Source organism: Wasmannia auropunctata, unplaced genomic scaffold (assembly GCF_000956235.1).
Source record: "Wasmannia auropunctata unplaced genomic scaffold, wasmannia.A_1.0 LD336029.1, whole genome shotgun sequence".
NCBI classification, from domain to species: Eukaryota; Metazoa; Arthropoda; class Insecta; order Hymenoptera; family Formicidae; genus Wasmannia; species Wasmannia auropunctata.
In genome coordinates, this window is record NW_012026861.1 from 638,018 (window position 1) to 664,471 (window position 26,454).

The 26,454-nt window shown below is 33.3% G+C and overlaps 1 protein-coding gene across 3 annotated transcripts in view; it reads left to right on the top strand.

The window, feature by feature from the left end:
• Positions 1-3,785: 3,785 nt before the first annotated feature.
• Positions 3,786-26,454, top strand: part of LOC105452570 (FH1/FH2 domain-containing protein 3) — a 154,185-nt gene continuing 131,516 nt past the window's right edge. For all 3 annotated transcript variants that reach the window (XM_011693786.1, XM_011693785.1, XM_011693787.1), the window contains exons 1-9: positions 3,786-4,146; positions 17,015-17,237; positions 17,709-18,143; positions 18,693-19,941; positions 20,389-21,707; positions 22,107-22,681; positions 23,297-23,519; positions 23,999-24,098; positions 24,778-24,814. In XM_011693786.1, coding sequence (XP_011692088.1) covers positions 4,126-4,146; positions 17,015-17,237; positions 17,709-18,143; positions 18,693-19,941; positions 20,389-21,707; positions 22,107-22,681; positions 23,297-23,519; positions 23,999-24,098; positions 24,778-24,814 — 4,182 coding nt within the window. In that variant the 5' untranslated portion in view covers positions 3,786-4,125. The remainder of the gene's footprint in view (positions 4,147-17,014; positions 17,238-17,708; positions 18,144-18,692; positions 19,942-20,388; positions 21,708-22,106; positions 22,682-23,296; positions 23,520-23,998; positions 24,099-24,777; positions 24,815-26,454) is intronic.

A 26,454-nucleotide genomic window follows, 5' to 3' on the forward strand; every position in this document is an offset into this window, starting at 1 on the left:
CGCGACGATCATTTATATAATAATGATTTTTAAAATAATTTCTAAACTGTAAACAATATAATCTGCTGTTCTTTTAAGATGTAAATCGAGCTGTGCTAATACATAATCTGCAATCTTAATAGTAATTTGCATATAACTGCGCCGGATATATTACTACACATGGAACTGTATCCTATTTAAAAAAAAAGTATTATAAATTTCTATGTTAATTTTACCCTTTTAAAAATACTAGTAATCCTTATTCAATACAAAATGCTTTTATTTACATTATATAGTAATTAAATTTTATAATCTATTGTACAAATTCTTTATCTTTTAGCACTGAAAATAAAGTATTAATTTTTTTATATATTTTTATATATTTATTTATTATATGAAACATTAATTTATCTATTAAAGCGTTCGTGATTCTTCGATGATGTTGAGTCATCGTCCAAAATTATTACGAAAAACTCAAGCCAAAGTTTTTCAATATTGCCGCAGAGATTCGGGATGACTAAGTCGCTCTATTCTTGTCTGAATAATACTCTTCTATATCCACTGAAAGTAGGGTAAGTGGTTATAAACTCCTCGTTAGTCACGTGTTAATTTCTCTACGATAGTTTTCTATTTTCATTTTGATACATCACGCAGTGATTACAACTTTCTTCAATTAATTCTAAAGCTAGAGTACGAAGTAAAAATATGTTTACAAATTTGAAAGGTTTTTATAAAGGATAATCTAAGAGTTTTTATAAGTAATGTCAATTTAAGAGTTTATCGTAGACAAAAAAAAACGCTGTGTAATATTCTTATTATATACACATGCGCGGGTTTATATTAGGAACAAAATATTTTCGGATATGCGGTAAGAGCACAGAGGATCCACTGACTCTTTTCGCGATTCTTACGTCGTACTGTTTATCTAGACGTTTTCTATAGAGAGATAATTAATTACCAACGATTCGAGCGTGTGATTGCGGCTAACTCGTGGCACGCGTGTACGAGGATTATGGAGAATCTATCAATGTCGTCGCAAATGCGGATCTAGGTAACGAGTTTGTGTCTTACATTCCTCTCGGTTTTATCCTGCAGCACGTTCCAATCATGTCCAGGTGATACATGAGGATATTAAGGTAATGTACAAAATGTACCAGATTCGTCTTTTCTTCTTTGAGATGGTATTTAATATACGTTCTAATTCTAAAAGAAAAGCAGCATGTTTCATTGTGCACAAGATGCTAATTTTGCATTGTGTAGTGTTTTAAACAATGTAATTAAGGATCGAAATTAAGTTTTGTACATATAATTAAGTGACGAGCCTAAATTACCTAATTTCAAGCATTAGTATGCTTAATTTAAAGTATAAAATTTACATTTAAAACGGTTATAAAAATTATTAAATTTATTGTTATCCATTTATTGTTAAAAATGGAATGCTTGATAAATAATGGTTTTTCATTTAATGATTAAATCCACTTCAAATTTGTTAAAGACTGTGAAACAGAAAAGAGAGGCGATAAACTAGGAACATTTAATGTAGACAGGTTCCATAGAGAGATAATTAATGGTGTATGTTACAACATCAATAGGTAAAATTATTAAAGATTAATTAATCATATTAATAATAAACGATGCAGATACAAATCACGTTTAATATATTTTTTATTATCTATATAATGTTATTTTTCCTTTCTTTTGTTTAAAAAATCCTAGATGTTATATCTATTTAAATATATGCTGAAGTTAAAAACGCGAGCTATTTTTGTAGCTTTATTACTAATTTAAAGCTTTGTGGGGAGCTTTCGAGAATATTCTCGTAGCGCCACCGATTTAGAAAGCTCACAACTTGAACATTACAGTTTGCTGCAGCCTCCATCGATAACTTTGCTTTAGATCTTTCTTCATGTGCCGTATTTATCATTTGATATCTACCTCGATATGTAGCAAAAGACAATATCACTCTAAAGCTTCACGAGGGCTGGCAGCACAAAGTCCAGTCAGCTATTGTAATTAAATATTAATTGGGTTTTATGAGTTGGAATAAGTATAACTTAAAATAGTACATTAAATAATAATGTGCAATAATAACAGGAGTAGTTAACAAAGATATCGATAAATAATATAATTTGTAGAATAATAATGGAATGAATTGAAACACTAAAAATAGTTCAAACTTAACGATTGCTAAATATCAAATTGACACTGTAAATATTGTTTTGTATTTATATTGCATCTTTGAATAATTTTTGTAAACCCTAATTATAATATTATTTATAATACAGCTAGATATGCTATTGTTATTATATATTTAAAGACGAAGAATTTCTCTTGCTATAGATTATACAATTATATGCTGTAATTATATATTATATAATTACTGATAAAATTATATGTAGAGTAAGAAAATTTTTATTTCATGATCTTTTAAAAAATAAAATGCTATAAAAGAAGAAAGATTTTTCAATAACGAAATGTTTGCATTAAGGGAATTTCTCTATTCCAAAGGAATTCTCGCAATTATTCTGTTCAAAGCTGGAATCTGTCAACATTCTAACATCAACTCGGAAACTCGGTGAAACTTTTCTCTTCGCAGAACACCCTAAAGTCTCTCGTCCTTGCCCTTCCACGTTGTTCCAACGGTAACAATGTAAATCCTGTTTGGGGATACTCTCCGCTACCGATTTCTTAGAAGGAGTTTCCGCTTTTGTGAAGTTCTGTGGACTTCTCGCAAGAGACCACATCGTCGCGTGAAAGAGAATCCAGCTAGTGGAAACGATCCTGTGACAATACTGCCCTCATTTCCTGGGGAAGATGGCTTCAGTTTCGCATGTGTTTCATTCTATCTTCGAGCAAACCACCTTGCTCTCAGAATTCGAAATTTCTTCAAGATCTGATGATTAAAGCTATAGATTTTGAATAATTCAATCACGCCTTTGAAATATACCTAATTTGTACATATTATTGCATCCTTGAAAATCCGTTTAGATGATAGTGTCTTTCATCTTCCTTTCTGGATAATATAAATAACTACCATGTAATATAAATAGCTATTTTCTGATAGTCCATTATGTAAGAAATAAAAATGAGACCAAGGAAGAAATAAGATTTTAAAAAATATGTAAAATAAAAATTTTTTAATTTTGTACAATCTAGAGCAAGAGAAATTTTTTTTAACGTAAATCTAAATTTATAAAAATAAAATAACGATAGAATATCTAATATAATTAATAATTCAGATTTACAAAATTAAAGATTTAACAAATCTAAATTTAAAAAAACAATATTTATAATTTTATGTTCCTTAGCTTTGTCAACGTTAAATTTGGACTATCATTAACATTTCAGTTTATTAAGTTATCATTATTTTGTATTACGTTATTTACGTCAATAGCTTCGTTAACCACTCCTGTCATCATATCGCGATTTCGTTTTCGCTTGAACGGAAACGCACGTACTCTCACATACGAGATTTATCCTTATCCCCGGTCTTTCCTCTCGCAGCCACGTCTATCTCGCAGCCGGCGAAGCAGAAGACGAAGAAGCAGAAACGAATAGAGAGCAAGACAGAGAAAGTACAAAGCTATTCTTAAAATAGGGCTCGAGTGTGCACCGCGAGTGCGACAAGGAGCTGCTGACTCCACGGAGTCGGGCAGAAGGGAAGTCGAGAAGAAGGAAGAAGAAGAGACGCAGAGAGAGAGAGAGAGAGAGAGAGATCGCGAGAGAGAGATCGCGGAGTGAGAAGAAAACGAGAAAGGGAGCAAGTGAGAAAGAGAGAGAGAACGAGAGGGACCACGGCATGCCTTGCGGGTCGCCGGCTCTTCAGGGTCCGAGCTTCGTTCGAAACGAAGCGCCTTCGCAGCGCTCGCCACTCTTCCTCTATCTATGGGGTCGCGGAGGTGTGTTTCTCGAAATAATCGTTCGGGTTCTTCACTCGTGGCCTTGATACCGCGTTCTTTCTTCCTCCTCAACATCCTGTCGCACTCGGGCGACCGTCGGTGCCGGTGAATCGTGACGTAACGGTGGTGTGGATGCTGCTGTGCTTGACACGGTGGTTGGTGAAGCTCCAGCTGCCGGAAGCGCTTCTGGGTACCTGTTTTCTTCTTTTCGAAATTCCTCCGCTGTCCTCCTGAATGGAATAGGATCATGGCGTCGTACAGGAGCTACGTAAGTTCGCAGTCTTCGTGCGTTGTCTGGCTTTTGATTTAGTGCTTCGGAGATCTTTAACTCGATGCGAAGGAAAACAAACGTTAAAATAATCGAAGAATCGATAATATATAACAAAACCCTTTTGCAAGATATCCGCTTTACGTGTAATCGCATTTCTACATTTGTAACACATCAGTTCGTTTACTTTTGGCGCGGATTTGTTGGCAATACTCTATGCAAATGTGCTGAAAGCTATACGCAACTTTCTGCCTCTTGATATCTTTATTGCTCGCTCGCCACGCGAAAAAAAATATCAGCGGACTCCTATATTGGCACAGCACGATGATGCACTTCATCGAAAATAAACGTACTTTCCGTACTTTGATCGATGAAATCGATATCCTCCTTGACGATCCGTGCGATTCTCGCCCGATACTTGACCACGTGTTTTTAACGGAACGCACCGCGCGAGGATATCGATTGAAATGGATAGTTGAATTTGCATCCGCATGCGAACGTACGCAAAGTGACATTTATATTATCTCGGACGTAGGATCTAGTCAAGTATCGCTATCTCTCTTTTGCATTGTCGCGAAAAATACCTGGACTATATTATTGACACTAATTCTAACATATAATATGTTGACATATTACGTTTATCTCGGTACCTCCATATATGCAGCGTATCAGTAAGAAAGTGTTTTAATATCTTTGTCTAATGCTTTTTTAACTATTTATTATTATTATTATTATAGAAATTTTGTGAAAATTTTTGCAAATATTAATTAGAGATAAAAGATGCTGTATATTGTTATGAGATAAAGTTCTTAAAGTATTCGACGATAAACCAGCATACAGGAAGAGGGTAAGTAAGGCATGCAACACATAAATGCGATTATTAATCGTAATTCGCTCATTCGAATGAAAAGTTTTATGACAGTTTAATGTAACAAAAATATATCATATTTACACATTATGTCAATAGCCGATTAACTCTCAATGTCGCGAATTTACGGCGTACTTAACGGACGTGTAGAGTGTAAATGAGTGTTTTAAGCATACCGAATATTCAAAGGGCACCTTTGCTGTTGGTTCTGGTCGTTGGTCCTCGCGTATAATTTGAGTGCTGGCTCCGCTTTCGTCGCAATTATGCAATGTAAATGAAGTCCATTAACTTTATCGTCCAAAGGTCCGGGTCGCGCGCTCGCTTATTCCACCCGCGGACTAGACCGGGTGTTTGCGAAGTACCGCTAAGTCGAAAAGCTTTCTAAATAGCAACGGCGCGTATCTATTCGTCCGTTAGGCAACGACGCAACTTGTTAGATTGTTGTGCTTCGCGGTGCATAATTTTCCGCGGCGCATTCGCAGGTGTTTCGCGCGCTCGCGCTTGAATTATGGGCCGAGCCATGGGAATATTTTTTTTATTATTATGGTGGTCATTGCTCGTACTGATTTACATTTCCAGGCGTTGAGTTTTTCACTTTTAGTTCGAAATTACAGCCGGAGCGGCGCGATATACCGCTCCGGTAATGTTTCCAACGCGAACATCGTAGATCTCGCGAGCTTGTAATTAAATTCGTTCCTTTATCACGAATATTTCGTTAGAATTGTACCTGCTGACTTTGCCGCATTGCATAGTGGAGAACTCAACGCGCAGGAAATGAAATTCTGCAAAACGGCAGCCAAATAGAAACATAGCGTAATACTTGTGTTTGTAGATATATCTAATATAAATGAATTATTAAATTTTCGCAAAATATTCAATGGTTACGTAGTTAAATATTATTAAATATAAAACAAAACATGGCATCATATTAAATATGTATACATAATAAAAGAGAAATTATGTAGCTAAAATCAGTAATTATTAAAATAAAATAATTGGAACCTTTTTTATTTTTAGATTACCATCATAAATAACAAATCATTTAAATTTAATATAATATTTTCAAAACTGTAGTTATCCTCTGATTTTGATACAAACTAAAACATTTTTTTATTTGAAAATAAAAGTAATTTAAAGATTGATATATTAAAAAGATATTCATAAAATTTTTGCTTGTTTAAAGTAAAATATTGTCGTTTTTATCGTTTAAAATATGTTTATTAGAAGATTGCACATTCCCAGATTAAACGATTTATGTTTCCTTATTGCAATGAAAAATATATCGTGGCCAGAAAAAGAAGATCCCACGCATTCAGTAGATATAGTCCGGCTCGTGTCAGACCACAAATGCCGCGATCATAAAAGATCGATCGTGGCTCATTGGAAAACGCAGCACGGTTGAGACTCGATCGTTTAAATACAAGAACTCAAAGGAGGTCGAAGCGATCGTTAGCGACGTTTAAATACAAATCCCGGCTGCATGCCTCCCAGAAACATTTTCGTGCATCCGAGCGCCGCAAGTCGGTCCGACGCGACGCGACGACGCGGACGTGGCGCACGGCTAGCAAAATTAGCCGGGTCTTTCCCAGACGATGTCTGCTGCCCGCACCGCATATATTCGTGCGCGTAAAGCTTTCTTCCACCTCAAATATACATGCGCGATCAACGCGGACTGGAGGTGACGTGATGTATCGGGTGTCGAATTTCAAAGCGGATCACGAAAACTCAGCCGTACGGTGTTGCGTAGGGGATTTGTCTTAGAGCTTTATTCGCGCCAAGTTTGATACAGAACACGTCGAGGCACAGGCACAGCTCCCTCCTGAAAGCTCCTGAGAGATCCCCGGAGCCTTCATGAGGTTTGCTGTCGTCGGCCAATATGGATCTTTGTACGCGACTTGGATGCAAGAGCATACCCTTGGGCCGGAGGACCGTTTTCCTTCTCGACTCTTTCAGGTGACTGGAGTCTGGAGCAACGCGCGAACGGAAGTATGCGTCGATGTATCACGTGAGACAGGAAATTTGTCGCAGACAATTCCTGTCTTTGCCAGGCTCGAATTGCATCTACTTTCAGAAACGGATACTGTAGTAGATTAGCTTAATATCAAAACTTTTAATTGTAGAATAAAAACAAAGTTTTACAGTAAAACAAAAGATTAAAAATAAAATGGCACAAGTATATTAACATTTAAGATAAAGAATAAATTGCACAAAAGAATTGAAGTCAATTTGATTTTTTATTTTTGGTATATATCTTTGTAAATTGATTCATTATCCGCATTATAATTTCCTCAACTTTTCGTCTATTTTTAATTATTTGAATATATTAATTTAAAATTAAACTTTTAATTTTTTCTAAAAATATGCAATTTGATCTATGTGAAAACGCATAAAGATAATTCTAAACTAAAGATTAAAGATAAATAAAAATTCCAAATGCGATGTATGCCCAATAGGATTTAATTTATAATTTCAATTAAATACAGCGAATTTAAGTTATTGTTCAAATATTTTTCTATGTATTATAAGTAACGTCATGCTGACATATAATAAGTCTCTATGTGCATTCAGTAATCATTTTTAGTATTCCTCTCGCGTCACTTTCTTCGAATTTATTTTTCATTTGTCCTACAAACATAAGCAATATGCTCGCTCGTGATAAATGAAGGCTTTCTCCCTGTTGATTCATCATCCTAAACACACACATACTTCTACCATCTTTTTGCATATAAAATAATAATATCTTTACCTATCATATTGCCTCGAAATAAGTGAATGACACGAGGCATATTTGATGACATAAATAAATTTACAAATGTTTGCGCTTTAAACGTTAAGTCAGATGTATTAGGCCTTGAGCTTAAATGACTGACTGATTATAAAGAAGATACCAGAAGTTTTTATTTTAATTTTATTTGTCTTTACAAATTGATACCATTTAATTTTTAATTAATTATATTTTTTGTATAAAAAAGTCTTGCATAAGAGAAGATGCTTGCAACTTGTGTTTTGTATTGCCAACAATAGACGGAGACAATTATTAAACGTGATGAAAATGGCAAAAGAAATTTTACCTGAAGATGGGAAATATATAACTCGGTGAGATTACAGCTCGTTATTAATAATATATCTGGCTTAATAATTTTCTTTGGGCGCTCACGGATTGAAATGCTTCGAATACATTTAAATGTTTGAACGAAGATGCAGGGCAAAACAGTCGCCTAGACTGAACGGAGAAAGGGATTTAACGGCTTCTTTGAATATTCCAGACGGAGCAATCGCGGCTGCAAACGATGGCGTGAATGCTTTTAATCGAGCGTACCATTCCTCTTTCTTTTATATCCGCTTTATGCTCCTTTTGCCTTTGCGTCGCAATAGAGCTCGATATTTATTGCTATGCAACTTGAAGCCTCTCGAGAAAAAAAAAAAGAAATGAATTCTCGCTACGCGCTGGATTTAGCTTTCATGACGCTTCGTTAAGATATCTTTAAAAATACCACAGCCTATAACAAAAATATAAACAATTGTTTTAAAAACAGATGAAGATATACTGTAAAAATCTTCCAAAATTATTTAAAATAGAAATTAAAATTAAAATTACAAATAATTTTATTTAAAATTGTATGAATAATTTTATTGTTATAAAATAGCAAATCTAGCTGATTACTTTATAATACTACTTTATAACATTTTTTTATTAACATTATTAATTAATTTATAATATTATAATGTTAGTTACGAACTTATAAAATAAGCTGTACGAGTTACAGTTTTAATTGATAGAAAAAGTTTATAAAATGGAATACATAAGTAGTTTTAATAACTTCATTTTTTCCTATCTTCTTAAAAATATTTTCCTGTAAAGACAGTAGAGAGCTTTTGCAACTTCTTGTATGTCATTGATAAAATGCAGCAAGAAGGAATATGCACGCGGATGCTGCAAAGTGGGAGTTGGATGGTTATAACTGAGAACTCGCTGCTATATTTAAACGTCGTCGTAGGCACGGTTTTGCCCTTTTTTCACCAAGGCGACGACGGAAGTAGATGGACTTCGGCTTTTGAATTTCGAAAGAGTATGGAACTGTCAGATGTGCACATTAGAAAAGACGTGCACGAGAGAAACTGGTTGAAGCATACCATTGAATTAATCATAAGATACTTCGGTGTGAACGGTAGTGCCAAAACTACCACGTGTTTCCTCCGACTTCCTACGATACAGAACGAAGAGAACGAAGAGAAAACCTAATGGTTTGAATATTATATTCATACCTTATGCAAATAGATATACCGAATCATAATGACATCGTTAAAGTAGAAAATTGCTTCGCCACTTATTGCTCAACGTAGCGCAAATACTTATATTTATATGCTTACAAATAAGCTTCATTTTTGCAGTAAAACTGAGAAATGACAAATAAAATTATAAGCAAAATTATAATAAGATATGATATTTTATGGTAAAAAAAGTTTAAAAATATGTACAAACTTATGAATGTTAATTCTTGTTTTCTATCGTAGTATCTTGTATTAAGTATGTTAGGCGATTATTATTTTATCAATGTGATCTAGATTTCATTTTTTTAAATTATAATTTTTAAGTAGATTTTGACGTATTTTGTATTAACTTATTTTTTATTTGCTTTTTAATATTGAAAAATAAAAAAATTAAGAATGTAAATTAAAAACAACATAAACTTGTCACTGTGTGTATATTATATATACATATATACATATATATATATATATATATACATATATATAGAATTAAAAAATGTTTAATAATTTAAACATACATGTTGATGTACAACATACATGAGAACAAAGTTTTCAAAATGCAATACCTTGTGACAAGATATTTTAAAATTTGATTATTTACATGTATCACAATTACAAATAGCTATTTTATTAAAACCGACAGTCGAATCGAAACTGCTGAAATGTTTGCTTCTCTATGCCATCAAATTTTCAACGAAAATGGATATTTCGGGATCGTGCCAGTACTAACACGTCGATGCATCGCTGTTTTGACGTCGTCGCCTTGTTAGCGACGCGTCAGGCAACAAGGTTGTTGGCAAACACAGCTGATCTCGTGGATCAATTGCCGGAATTGAACCCAATTTCACCCCGCGCAGGTTGACTCGTTGCATGGTGTCGACGAGCCAAAGCGATAAGCGTGCGTCTGTAAATATTCGTTATTCGATGATCCGTTACGCGAAGAATCATTGCATCTAGAATAAAATCAGTAATTTTCGGTATGTTTAGCAATTATTTTAAAGACTTATGCTAATTTTTTAAATAAATTATTAATTATACACAATGACATATAATTCTAAATAATGAGAAATTTTTTCACATAGAAAATGAATCTTTTATTACAAAAATTTGAAAGAATTAATTTATTAAAAATTACAAACAATATAAATTATTTGGCATTTTAGCAAACTAATAGTTTGAAAATTATTTAATGAATGACAGATACTATTAAATTTAAAAATAATAGCTAATTCTACAAATAAAAGTATTTTTTATTAATTACTAGTGCCAAAAAAGACATTGAATTCTGTTAAATCAATAATAGCAAGTAATAATTTATGCCCGTTTATACATACTTTTTTATCTTATCTATAACATTTCTTTATTATTTTAATGACGATGAGATATCATTTTGCGAATGGCGATTTGCCACAGCTGTACGTAAATACACGGTGACAGGGAGATGTAAAGAATTGCGCATTTCACGCGTACAGGTATAATACGTCCGTTTGATGGAACAGGTTAACTCGTCCGTGTGCGGCTGGAAAAATTTATGATCCATTCGTCGGTGTTAGATTCAATTTGCGAGACATCGCTGAAATTGCAGCCGGTTCACTCCCGCGTGAGATTGTAAATTGCAATCATTTTCCGGGTTTTTTGTTTATTACTGCCTGATCTACTGCAGCTACCGTTTTACCGTAAATTTCTGTGCGACTAGATCCAAACATTTTTTAATGTTTTTCAAAAGATTGATATACAGTACTTCATATAATGGTAGCACCTCATATAACTGACATTAAATTTTTTTAAATTTATGACAGTATATGTAATGATATAAATTTTTTAGTAATATTTTTTATTATGGTAATATTATATTATTTGTATTTGGTAATATACATATACATATAAACAGTAACAACAATGTAAAAAGAATTTTTTTTTAATATAAACAAATTAGAATTCACAAAAATATTGCATTTTTATTTAACTCTTCTACATGTGTCGAGCTCCAAAGATTAAGCTCAATAAGCATATTCGCAGAAAGGAGAACAATTCAACGTCATATGTGTTGACACATGATAACACGTTATTGTTTCCTAGAATTGCGTTCAAACATCATAGATCTTGCGACGTTAAAACAAAACGAACGATCGATACTTGCGCGTCGACGACGCACAATCTAGCAACGACAACGTAATGATGAGCGATTTATCGGCTCGTAACGCCATTGAGAAGTTTACCGTCTTTGAGATCGGACCAAAGAGTTTCAGCCGCAAAACTTCCGGCAGTTTACACCGTGCCAGAAGTTTTCCAATTACATGGCAAGCCGTCCAGTTTTCCCGTCAGAACCCATACCCTGACAGTTTCCAATCTGTACTCTACTTGCAAAGGAAATCTTTTTACATTTTTTTCTAAGCGCCTTCTAAGATTTCAGGGAAGTTTAAGCATGATCAGATATCTTTTTGTATAGATCATTTGCTACGAAGCCGTATTTCTTCGAGTTTACAAAGCGTTTAATTATTTAAATATAATTCATATAAATTATATTAATATAAATTATAGACACAGTTTTCATTTCCGTATCGTAATTCAATTTTCTTCTATTTAAAAACTTAGGACTTTGTCGAAATGTTACACGAATATACTTTGTTCCCCTGTTTAAATGGATGATGGAAATTTATTCACTTGTATCACAATCAATAGCGTCGAATGTAACGTAGAATATACATATATATAATTTAAAAATGTTACAATATTATAATATAATTTTAAAACGTTATAATTATAAAACGTAACAAGTAATTTATGTATATAACAAAAAGAAGTCAATGATCTTTTTGTCGAAAAAGTTGGTATCGTGTAAAATTTACATCTAAAATGTCATTTCTAAAAGCATCACGCGTTTGCACGTGTGGCGAGCCTCCCTGAAATCGCTTCCTCGATTCACATCGTGACGTGCCAAAAATCTTGGCGTGTGTCCAATGTGCGAATCATAAAATAACAGACCGCCATCGTGAACGGCAACCTAATTTGCTTTCTCGTACGATAACTAATGAAAACTACGCGTTCTGTATAATAGAGAGTTAGCTTTTCTCTATTAAATAATTTATGAGATAAATGCAAAGCTGCAAACTATTTAATGCAGCTACTTAACAAGTTGCTAACATGTAAATATGCTTAGAATTAAAATTAATTTAAAGCGGAAGTGTATAAATAAATATAAATCGCCATCACAATTATTCGAAAATATAATATATTTGGTAAAGATTTCAATTTCATGAAAAAACATAAGAAACTTAGCAATATCAAAAATTTAATTTCTAATCTCCTATTAAATATAATATTATTTTCGTCAAGGCATCGTATAATTTTCAAAGTATTTATAGCGGGTGGTCCAGAAAGATCAATGGCTTTTCGACTATTTAAGAATACAATTAAGTAACATTTTCGTTCTATCGAGCTCGTGATAGCTGGTCGTGCGTCATAAATTATAATAATGCACCGAGTCGCCGGAGGTTAAATCAGGCTGACACTCTTCAATTATCTGGCCTCCCCTCAAGCTGGTATCACGATGCATCGGTCGCCCACATCCTCATCAGTGTCATCGGGAATGTACCGCATCATCGCGAATAAAACGTTTAGTCTTTCGTGAGCCTGAATACTTCTTTTAAACAAGTGAAGCACTTGAAGCAATAACGTGCTAAGTCACGGGATGAAAAGACCTGCGACATTCATAGCTCACACATGCTCACACATTTGAGCCATTCATATTCACAGCAGCGTTAGAATCCAGCTTTATAAATCTTACAAGAATTGAATTACATTGCACTTATATTTATTGTATGTGCATCTGATTCAAATGTATAATATTTAAAAAATCTAGCCCTTTATGTATAGTTTTTCTTTAAGCTGTTGTTAGGCTAACAGCTGTTTGTAAGGCAATCTATATTTTGTATTAAAGTCGACGTATAAATTTATTTATTATGAAGTCATTCCAAATAAACATATGCAAACATTTCTTTCAAAATTTTTATGAAACATGACAAAAATCAATTAAGTCCGATTGAGAAGAAATAAAATATAATTAATTATTTGTAGATGCTCCATTTTTTAAATGTTTGTTAAACGTGCAAATTTAACTGTTTAAATAAATTCCTTGTTATACATCTGTTGTATACAATGTTTTTCTAGTACAATTCGGCTATTTTTATATATTTTGTTTATACTTATTTTTATTTCATACCAATTATTATTATTTAAATTTAAATTTTAAATGGAAGTATAAAAAAATATCTTCTTTTTAACTCTTCGTGAGATTATATTCTGACTTGACTCTCGAGAGCCGAGCCGAGACGAGAAGGCACAACGCGCGAGAATGATAACATTTAACGATCAATACTGCATGTACATACGGATAGAAATAAACGCAAATATCAACATATCGCGACATTGTTACACTCGTATATTCCGTGTAATACGCAATAGCGCGTTTACGTACGTACTCGTCCGCACTCCGCATGCGATGGCGCGATATTGCGTCGGGCTTCCAGATGGCTGAACGGCCGTTTCTCTCGCGCTCGTATTCACGTAAACTCGGAAATTTTCGAGCCGAGCGTAGACGGATATTTCGTGACGTGTGTTTCTGTACAATGGCCGAACGCAGATTTTGTAATGCGATATACAGTTTTCATCGCGCAAACAGCGTAAAAGTCTCTGTATAAACGCGCATTTCGGCGTTAATGCACGTTTCATATTCCTGTTAAAATTCTTCTATAACAGTCGATTTTTTAAGTGACTAAAGCATAATATGTAAAAGTACGTATATTACAAAGACTATTTTTGATCGGACAAGTTAAATATTTTATTTAAAATCTATGCCCTTTCTAAAGAATAATAAAATTATTATGCACTTCTTGTAAAAATAATTTTTTCAATGATAGTCAAGACTATAAAGTATTTTTATATTTTATACTTTAGGTTTTTATACTTCTAGAAATAATGATATATTATAAAATATATTTTTATAGTCTCGTCTTATTTCAACAATTGTTAAAAAAAAACATAAATATCGTATGTTCTGCGGATTTTTATAGGTCTAAACTTTTATGAATAAACAAGAAATCGAGCAACAGATAGAAATCCGTGCATGTTTGCAACATCTTCTCGCGACCACTCTCAATTTCAATTCAATAAAGAGATAGAAGGAAAGTACGATAGCGTTTTATTACTGCTTTGTACAGATTGTAAAATGTAGAAAAAAAGGATTAATGAGAATACGCGTAACAAAGTCGATTGATTCCGCGATGGAAACGGAACAACTTATCTGGGCAACTTATATATGGCAGTTCCTGACTGTGAAAGTAGCATCGTAAACAGCCATTTTTATGGGCGATAAAGCAATATCGGAAGAGTCATCCGATCGAGTTGTTCTCAATTCAACGAGACAATACGACGAGATAACGCCGTAAGAATATTTATACATCAAAGACTTATGTGTCGTTAAACAATTTTATTTAATGACATTATACTAAACGGTACATTAATGTTGATTAATATCGCATCTTTAAAAACATAAATGCTTTGAAATTTATACTAGGGTTGCAATGTTCAAATTTTAAAAACTTATGACAGTTTCCAAGAAAATATTATAATTTAAGATATAACATAGAAAAAAAGCGCAAAGTTATGCATATTCACTATTTTAATTTAAACATTGTTTCAATTTAGAATTTAAAAATATACTGTACTGAAAAGTTGCTAATTCTGAGATATGTCACTTTCCTATCAACACATATATATTTAAATAAAGAATATTTGAACTGAAATTAAATTAAAATATTTTTAAGGAAATCAGATTTTTATATTAGATATTCTTCTATTATGCATATAATTTTTGAAGTTGTAAAATCTATTGATAGATAATAACAGTTATCTCTTATAATTTTCTGGCAAAGCTTTATGATTTTAAATGAACGTAAAAAGCATTACAAATGGATAAACGCCAGAAGCCACCTAGATAACTAAAATTGCAATAGGAAGATATGTATACAATGTGTTTACAATATTAACAAATAATACTTGCAAATTTCGTAGTTCAAAGAAATACATGATTTTGTAATTTCCAATATTTCAATTCTTATGAAATAAATTTTTATTGATTATTAATCACGGAACGCATGTGCCTCCTATATTCTATGTTTTTATTATAGTTAATACTTTATGTATATAAACTCTTGTCATAATTTTTGCCATTTGTAATTATTACTTTAATTGTAACTTCTTCACAAAATATATGTTTCGTATAATAGACAATTAAATTTTTTTGTTTGAAAAGAAACGCGCCATTATCCCTCGTCTTAAATCAGCGTAAACGTGATAATGGGGATATAACGTGATGAAAGGACTTATCGTTTCCGACGTCGTACAGTGCTTCCGCTCGAAGGAATTGCTTTGGCGGTCTTAAGGAACGACTGTCGTAATTCTATTATCTCACCGAATGCCATTAGCATAATAATGAACGGTCTTTTTAGAAGACCCAGTTCGGAAAACAGATCGGAAGTTTCTATATAAGTGCATTATCTCAGGTTTTGCTATTTTCAACTTAATTGAAAGTGAAATTGAAACCGGAAACAATTGTTTTTCACATTGCTCGCGATGACAATATCACGAACGTAATAGAAAAGATAATCTAAAAACCACATCTTATATTTGCAATTCGCTTTTTGAAGAAATACAAGCTTTTACTTGCGCCACCCGTTGTACAAGCAAGAAATGCAAAGGTTATTACTCTCTGCCAGGTCGATCTGTCTATTTTGAGATTAAAAGGCCTTTTGCCAAACTTACATATTAATTACACAAATTATTATTTTTTGTTTTCAAACGTTTTCATGACATATTTAATAATCTATTTTAGATTTTACCGAAATAATTTAGTGTTCTCCTAATTTTGTCTCTTGTATCTATTTCTATTTCCAGTTTGACATTTAAAAAGTCAACGACAAAAAGTTCTCGGAAATAGAATAAAAGATAATATTGATCATTTCAGAACGTGGGCATAAAAATTAATGTTTTGCATAAATTGTTATTTATTTAATATCGTTGGTTTTTGTTTTTAAACGAATGCATTAAATTCAGACGCTTATGACATTTTATGATAACAATATTATCGAGAAACAGAAAATAACATTTAGTTGTATTTACCTTTATATGTCGTTTTACGAGTAATAATTCATTACATTGAATTTATTATTATTTTTCGAGCAAAAAGATTCTTGATGAAGACATTTATCAGATATGTCTTCTCGGTAATGCAAACTACGCATTATCCGTATTATCCTTATTATCTTTAATATCCTGAAACACCCACGGCCCTATTTCTTGCGAATGTCTTATTGGCTTAACTTCTGACCCCTTCTCGTTACTGCAAATGCAAGAAGTGACTGAAATCTTGCCTTCGCAATCATCAATAATGTATAGTTTAAACAATTTTAAAAATCTTAAATCTTCTATATTATGCTATAAAAAAGACGTTATAAAAGAGATGCTATAAATATTATTTAAATAAAATTTTTAGAAATTCCTTAATAAAGTTACTCTTAAAGGGTAATATTTTAACAATACAGATAAATTTATTTATAACTCTTCAATATAATCAAATTCATATATAATCTCATTTATAAAACTAAAATAAGCAATCGAAAGTCGTGTTGTATACGTCTTGTTGTATACCTCTTTCATTTGTGATTACAGGGTGATACAGGAGCATATCGAAGTAGAACCGGAGTCGGTATTGCCAGCACATTCGGTAGAAATGTTTCCGGTGGAAGTAACCTGCCAAGCTGTAGAAGCAGTTATTCCGGAGTCGGATCGAGTTCTGCTCGAACCGTTGCCAAGGAACGGGCGCTTGCTGGTTTTGGAGGCACTTTTCTTAAAAAGGATAAGTTCGAGGAGAAACCAGCATTTAAATATTCATGTGAGTTCATTTATTTGTTTGCGATATCTTGTATTTGTAATATGAATTACTCATATGTTATTTATATAATCTGAAGGAAAGATATATAACATTTATATCTAAAAATTCATATTTAATTTTGTTTCTTAAAGGTAACTTCGTATTATATAAATGCACTTTTATTTAGATATAATTTATATATTATGTAAAATACTTAGTTTAATTTTTGTAATTAATTTTACTTATAATAATTACTATAATTTATTTTACTAATATTAATTGCGATTTATGCATAATTAAGTTTGTTTGTAATATTAGCATTGCACACAATTTTGATTACACAATGTTGTTATGTGCACTATATAAATGTCTGTTACTAAATGATTACAATTGTATAATTATAATAGTAACATAAAAGATGCATACATCCACATTATTATTTCTCTAGGAAAAATGACGTGTGCAGCCAAAGTTTTTCTTAAATTATCGTAGGTACTAAAGACACCGATAAAAGTCGATTGCATTCCGGAAGATCGTCGTCCGAGGACGTGAGGGCGAAAAGTCCGCTATCTGATAGTAGGTCGTCTCTCCTTGAGAAGTACTCGTTCTCAGCTGGCAAAACATCGGAGAGGCCGTCTTCCGTGTTGGACAGATATAACCGACCGGCTTCGCGGGAAAAGAGCAGAGAGCCCGAAGGAATATCGAGGTACGGATCCAGCACATATCCCGGATCGAGTTTCGGCCGAAGTTACGGCAACGATGCTAGAATCGAAAAGAAGGACCACCCGCCGGTCTCCTATAGAGGATTACGTCCCAATTCCGGAAAAACATCGCGCGAGCCCAGCCCGGAAGTCAGTGTCGGAAAAACGAACTCCTTCAGAGTTTATTCACGAGCGCCGTCTTACAGTCGTTCAGCTGCTTCGCCTAGTGAGTACAATTATTTTATCATGTATATATTATATGAACTTTAAAAAATATAAAAAATTATTTTTTAAATATTTTATTCTTATCATCATTAATATTATCATTTATTCTGTTATATTATAATTTTTAAATACATCTTCTTTGCCTATAGTCTCTTATCAGAAATGTGACTTCTGCATATATTCGCAGATATATGGGATCTACAATTTTTTAACGCCGGTTTCGAACGGCTTATTAGAAGGGATCCTCGTGGGGCAAATATATCTCGGTAGTTTGCCATTGCCTTCCGAGAGATATAAATTAAAAATTAATCAAAATATAAAATTCATATAAATTAAAACATTTTCGAAACTGTTTCTGTTGCAATCAATTTTAAAATTAAACGTAAGCTTTAAAAACATATTTAATACCAAACTTGATTGCAATAATAATTAAGCTTTTGTTAATTTTACAATTCTTAAACATTCTTAATCATTATTATTCTACATAATTCTTAAAATTTCGGACTCTGGTGCAACTAAATAACTAATTATCAAGAAAAATACTTTCTAGATACATCCGACTCGAGCTCGGCTACAATCTCGACGAGATTTGGCTCGACAGCTGGCTCGCGATTTCTTTCACCGCGAAGTGGCAATGAACGAATGTCCACAACTATGAGCTACTCCACGGGAGGAAGGTTTCGAAATTTGAATAGTAAATCAACTAATCAAAAAGAAGAACAAGGATCAAGATTTACTGCAAAGTCTAACAAAGATGATCACCAGGAATTATCAACGACTGCAAATCGAATAGAAGAGAATGAGACCAACAATAAACTTCCTGATAAGGAATTTGTGACGTTAACGGTAGTGACAAGAGGTACTTCACCGACACCACCAGCTTCCTCGTCCTATGTCAGAAACAGACGAGCGGAGATTAATGTTGTTCATCAGAAAGAAGTGATTAAACTTCGAAAACTGCCGGATACTGCTGATGAAGAAATACAGTGTGATCAAACGGACGAAACGTCAAGATTCTCGAGGTACAGCAGCAACAATAAAATATCCGGTGTACCCTGGTCGACGTACCTGGATAAATACTCGGGTACATCATTAACTGGTAGTCCATCCATTTATTCGTCCAGGGGATTTAATTCGAGCTCCTCTAGTGGTAGACTTAACAACTTTGCGTATGCAAGAACGAATGAAACACCGGCAACTACGAGAAATGAATCCTCTGCCAAAGAACCGTCGAGTTCCAGTCAAGAAATTCATAATTCTGACAAAAGTCAAAATGAGAAACGTCTCGGTGATTTAAATTGCACAACAAATAATGAGACTTTAACAGTGTCTAATGACTTAAAGACATCATTGAATGATCAAAATACTCACAATATAAATAAAGAAGACAGAATTAACGAACGGTGTTGCTGTGGTGCACAAAAGACTGAAACGAACGAAAGCTCCAACAATTTAAGAAATTCCAATCAGAATCTCGCATTTTACCGCAGAAAAGATTCAATGGCGCAGGATACACAGAATGCATCGAGATGTAACGAATACAAAAAACCCATTTCACGATTGGAATGCACTTCGCCGAAGAATGAAGTAAAGATTTCTAAATGTTCTTCAAAGACTGAAATGACATCAAAACTCGACGCTTACAATGAAAGAAGAGGATCCACTCCCAAATCTGATGCCAGCTCCTCTTCCAGAATCGAAGAGTCTCTTCGAATTGTCGAAGGGCATTGTCAAGAGCAAAATGAAGAAGTTATTTCCCAAAAACGCGATGCTTCACAAAGAAAAGATTCGACATCGAGGTACGTAAAATATTTTTTACTAAAATAATTATTAGATTATACATAAAGAACAAATATAGTTTTTTATATTAATTATAATTTGTTAAAAATATAATAAAATCAATTGTATTGTATTTTATTATAATATAGAGAATAAAGAAATTACATTATCTTATATGTCAAACTTGTAAGATAAGTTTTAAGCTAATTTTTAATATTTAACAGATTGTATGTCTTGCAAAAATAATTTATAAGATATGCAAAAATTTAGAAAATAATTATGTATAAATTATATTAAACTGTAAAAGAACTGAGTTACGTAATCATTATTATATTTAAAAGATAGAAAAAAAAACCTATGATCTTTAAAAAGATGTAAAATTAATTGTAAATTTATAGCAGAGACAAAACGCGCAATTTCAATATAAAAGATTAAAATTGATTTTAATTAATATTTTTCACTAAAAGCGGTTCTTCGCAAAGTCGTTTGGCATCGACTTCACAAACTCGGAACGTATCGACGAAGAACATGCCCCGTCAAATGACGCGAACAGCCTCGTCAGACGGATCTTCTGTAAGCATGCCAATTGGCAGATCGAAATCATCGTCAGCTAGTTCGGTGACGAGTCAGGGTATAAAAATAAAAACGGCAACGCCGCCATCGTCCGGAAAATCATCCACCGGTTCGATCCTGCCGTCAGTGAACCTACGACAAGGCGGTTCGCCGGACGCGCGCGGCAAACCACCTGTGCCGAAGAATGATACTACGACCGCCGCCACGCCGAAGTGCACCGTGGCAGCGAAGTACGTGAACAAGGACTTCCGCAAGTCGACCTTGAACATGGAGAACGGCGACCTGTCGTGCTCCAAGTACGCGAGAATAAAGAAAAGTCAGAGAAACATCTCCGTTAGCTCTCAAGATTCCGAAATGACCTCGGACCACGTTCCCCAGGCAGCCTCTTCGGGATCCTTGATCTCAACGAAGTCCGGTCGATCGAGGTTCAGGATTCCGTCGGGAGAATCGAAGCCAGTACTTGGGAGAAATGGCTCGAATGGCTCGACGAAATGGGAAGAATCGAAAAGCGGCTCAAAGTCACCTTGCGGAACGAAAAAGAGGCCATCTGGGACATTTAGTTCCAGCAATAGTAGTCAGTCGACCTCTGCGAATTCCTCCAGCAGCGAGGATGATGACAATCGTACGGACAAGACGGATTCGAGACGGAGAAGGAAAAGAACGATGGAAGAATCGCCTGCGCGTGAGGTGAGAGGTAAAATCAGTGCGGGATCGTCGAGAACAAGTGTGCTGGCGTCCTCAGCTGATGACATGTCAATGATGGCGGAGAAACCACCCAGGCCACCTTCTAGTCCAAGATCTAAGAGTGATCGTTCCGCGAAGACGGAAGAGGCCAAGTCCTTCCTAATGAGAGCGTTAGCCCCAGTGACAAATTTTTTTAAGAACAAAAATCAAGATTCCGATGATACAAATAAATCAGACGGATGGATTGATTCCTTTGAGGAAAATCACGAAGCTAAAAACAAATCAGAGCAGCTGTCATCTTCGAGATCAGCCAGTCAAAATCTATTGAAAGATCCTAGCTTCACTAATTCTCAGAAGAGCGACGGAATAAAAGGAAATAATGTGAGGATTCAACATCAGTCTTCTGGCGAAAAACCATGGTGGTTGGATCCAAATTCCGAGAACGTTCCCGAGGGAGTTCATAGGGCTAGTCCATGGAATAATGATATCAGTCAGGACACAACTGTTAGCGCGGCCTTGCCGGATGACGGTAAGTTAATTATACATACAATATGTATTGCAAGATATTATATATTTTTATATAATACATTTAAACATTATATATAATGCCATGTGCTCAGCTTTTATTTTTATTCACATTTTGTGAAGCGTAACAATAAAAATACAAATTATTATTTTGAAATATAAATTATAATTATCTTAATTTAAAATATAAATTATTGTAACATTTATATATATTTAAATACATATAAACATGATTAGCGGCAAATTTAAGATTTAATTATCAAGCAGTTAGTTTAATTATTCAAGCAGTTTTTTAAAGATCATTTTATAATTTTTAGTACTTTTATTATTATTATTTTTACTAATTTGAAAGTACTATTTAATCCTTGCATTTATTATTATATTTCTTGCCTTGTATTGCCAGGAAAGTACAAACTCAAAATTTGGCGACAAGGATCAGAAGAACATGCCTGGTGGTTGGACGAGATTGTAACGGAGGAAACGAAAAAATCACCCTCGCCGGTGTCTTCTATTTCGAGACGGGGGTCCAGTCGAGGTAGTTTTCGATCAGCTGATCGACGAAATCGCATCAGGCATCAGCAATCTGGCGAACGAGCGTGGTGGATGAGCGACGATCCTGAGAACGTTCCAGAGGGCATCGAGGTCATCCCAGTGGCGTCTGCCGATAGTCAAAGTACTGACAAACCTGTCGATAATGAGAGCCTTTACTCTTCCAAGCCGCTTAAGAAAATCCGACATATCGAATCTGGGGAGAAGGCATGGTGGATGGACAGCACCTCCAACGTTCCTGACGGGATTGTCAGGATTCCCGTGGAAATTCCCAACAGCACTTCCGACTCCTCTGAGTCATACGAGAAGATCGATATCGGCATTAACCCTGAATCTCAGACGTGTGTCAAGAGAAGCCTCTCCAGATTTCCTATCGAATTTCCGCCACCGCCATCCGAGCCGTTGGGAGATCGTGCAAGTCCAGAAGGGGTAAGATTGATTATCATCGTTGATTGAATTGAATATCATGTTATGTCACGTTCATAACTCTCTGGTCTTATACGCCCTGCTGAGGTCTAATACAATCTGATGAATCTCTAATTGTAAGAGATAGAATAATTTGAATAAAAGGAAGATAAGATTATGAAATTTATTTAAACTATTGATAAAATACGGCATTACGTACAATGTATATTATTATAAAAAATATTAACACTTTTTTGGATTATTTTCTCATAATCAATTTATTCAAAGTATTAAATTTTTTAAAATATATGGAACAATTGAATAATAAAATTCAGAATATCTGAAAATAAATTAATTGACAAATATTACATGGGTAATCAATCACACAATGGAAATAGCATTAATTATTGAGCTATAAATCTTGCATCTTAATCATTAATACTAATTCTTTTATTCTCTTTTCCTATTTCTCTATTTATTATTACTCGTTCAAAATAATTTGAAAATGTTATCGATAACGTTGTACATTATATTAACAGCCATATTTTCCAAAAATGAAATACGATTAACAGTAAAATTTATTTTACTAAAGGCAAAAAGATGATCACAGAGTGCTTGAATTCGTTGTTTCTGTTGCAGATCGAGAATCCACCTGATCCGCCGGACAATTATGGGGGACGAAAATCTCCTTATGACAATGTGCAACCGACACGTCGAAGATTGCCACCGCGAAAACGACCCTCTACGTTACCATTATTTATTGGCGATCATACTGACATCGATGACGTGATCGGTGATACAGCTATCCAGTGCCACAGTCCTGTTCTCTCCCGTGTTCGTAAACAGGAACGCGTCAAAGAGGGTGAGGCGGGAATGAATTTAGCGTCACTTAGCGATCGATGCTATCGTACCCAGTTTACATAGTGTCAGTCGGATTATCCGATGTATCGTATAGAATTCGTCAAAGTGAATCCGATTAAATTTGTAATGTAATATTTTCTCTTTTAGAACTGTTGGATAGAAAATAAAATCGATAAATTTTGGAAATCACGATATCTCCAGAAAATTAAGATCTCTATGAAAAATATACGCAAAGCAGTTTGGAAAGATTCGTTTAAGATAATACTTTAGTTGTATTTCTTCAATACATTTCTATATGCATAGAGAGAGTAAAGTTAAAATTTTATTAATAAAATTTACTAATGTTTTTTTAAATTTCTGAGTTTGTTATGTGATAAGTTAAACGATATAAAATTTTGGATGTAGAAAGATGTATGTTAGAATATGTTAATATGTATATTAGAATATGTTAATATAAATACTATGTATTTATTATTGCAGACTTTTCTGAAAACAGTTCGGAATGTGAAGAGATAGCTGCAACCCAGGTGATTATTCACGATAGCACGCCAAAAACACCAGTAATTCAACGAAGAAATCGGTATGTTTCGCCAAAATAATTGAATATTAGTTTAATAGAGAAATTTAGTTTCCATCGAACTCTTAACTCAGTTTCACTTCGGTGCAGATCAAAATTTAGTATGCTGTTTCCATTGGAAGTAGAGTAAAAGTGACGAAAATGGATGTTTCAGTAAAGCCAATTTAACTTTTGTTTTACAACATGAATATAAACAAACGTAATCTCCGTCAAGTAGAAGTTGGCAATATCTATTTTAAACCTATTTCAACAGTTTCCACCGATTAAATTTTACATCAATTCGTTGTCACTCCGGTAAAGCTTGTGGATCGAAGTGGAAGTAAAATGAGCAACGTCAAGTGTTTCCATCGACTTGAATTTGATTCTACATCGTATTGAGTGCGAATTAATGCTTCGGTGGAAACTAGACTGTATGTACTGACTGATGGAAAACATAAAAAACAATCTCTCATGAATATGCAGAGCAAATAAAAATAGCCCTATAAAATACTAAATTTTTTTTCTATGACACACTATTGCCAAAATATTTGTCTTTAAAGTTAAGATTTGTTTAAAAGCATTTTTTTAATAATTTGCTCGTGAGAAATTGTCAACTTTTTTAAGATACTTTCTACTTATATCTATTATAAATATAATTTAATAGCTACATAGATTAATGCATTTAATGTTTTTCTATTTTCAGAGATGATAAGAGAATTCAACCCGATGGCTACATTCCGGTGAGTTTTATTATGTATTTTTATTGCATGTTAATGTATGAGTAGAATTTTTTATATTGCAAGTTTCTATCATATGTTGTGATATTTATTAATTTTTAATATATGCGATATAATTTTTGGTAATATAATACATGTATGAGCAAGAAACGTAAACAACAAATATAAGAATAAATATAATGATAAAATTTAAAAGTATAAACGAAATGTCAAATTAAAAAAGCAAATTTACCGAAAATTTGTTGTAAGTTACTAATGTACTATATAATGTTAAATATGTAATATAAGCGATAAAAATTAAAAATAAAGTAATATTTCGCGGACTCTAATATATTTTTTTATTTGATGTTATTGTTTTGTCTCTTTATAATTTTTAAAATTTTATATTAATCCTTTTATTTGACGTTTATAATGTTGGCATTTTCAAGTCTTTTAAAAACTAAACTACAAGGAAAACATACAATTAAAATTTTTATGAAAGAATTGTCAGTAAATGTAATGTTTATTATTATTTAAATCATAAATATTCTCTTGAGGATAGCTACAAAAAATTTACTGACGATTTCGCTGGCAGAAAAAGGAGAATACGCGACAACACTCTTTATATTTCCCTTTTTAAATTATGCATTTTTCTTAACTATTTCAATACTTTTATTTTGGTGTGCAATATACAAACAACAAACGGCATAGCTCGGTACGACTACATCGAAAAAGTCTCTGAACAAAGGGGACAGACGAGATCAAGAGAAGTAGAAATGCGCGCGACAGTATTGTTTCTCGTGAGGGATGCACGAAGAGCTTCTTGCTACCCTCCTGCAATTTTTCGTATTGTGCATGAAGCAGTTTCAACAAAGGAACCTTACTTGAGTGCTTATTTGAGTGCTTAAACCATCCTGCGTATATTGTGTCTCAGTTAACAATTATTCACTATGATATTGTCGCAATTTTTATTTACTCCTGCAGTTTTAAATTAAAATATATACATATATTTTTCTTAGCTTATTAAAATTTGGTTCAAAATTTGTCTACGCTATTTGGAATTTTATTTACTATGCAGTCCATGTGTGCACACGTATACATACATACACGAAATTTATTAAAGATTTTTTTTTTATCGAGACTATAAATTTTTCAACTGATTTTTTAAAGCATTTTGCAATTGCTTATTAATTAAGTATCCTTAATAAGATACTGAAGTATTCGTAATTAATTACGAATCAATTATAATTAATCATTTCGCTCAAAATTACGCTGAAGTTATTTATTTTTACGCTTTGTGCGAACTACTGTTGTGAGTGGCACGATAGCATTAGCACCCTCCCGCACAATGAACTCCTCCATCATATTTCTATGGGCTCACAATCAGCATTCTCTTTTATACTGTTCGAGATCCCTATGGGAGCCCATTGCCGACGATACAGTCGCGCTTACATTCCCATATTTTTCACGTTGTATTGGCTGATTAATTTTTCATCACACAATTATTAGATCAATTTATCTTGTTCTCAATAGATTATTATCTTGACAATATTTCAAATAGTTCTTTTTTCAGTTTAGTGATTATTAACAAAATAATTTATCTTAATATGTTCTGAACATAAATTAATTTATATTCAAAAAATTTTGTTTCATTTAATAATATA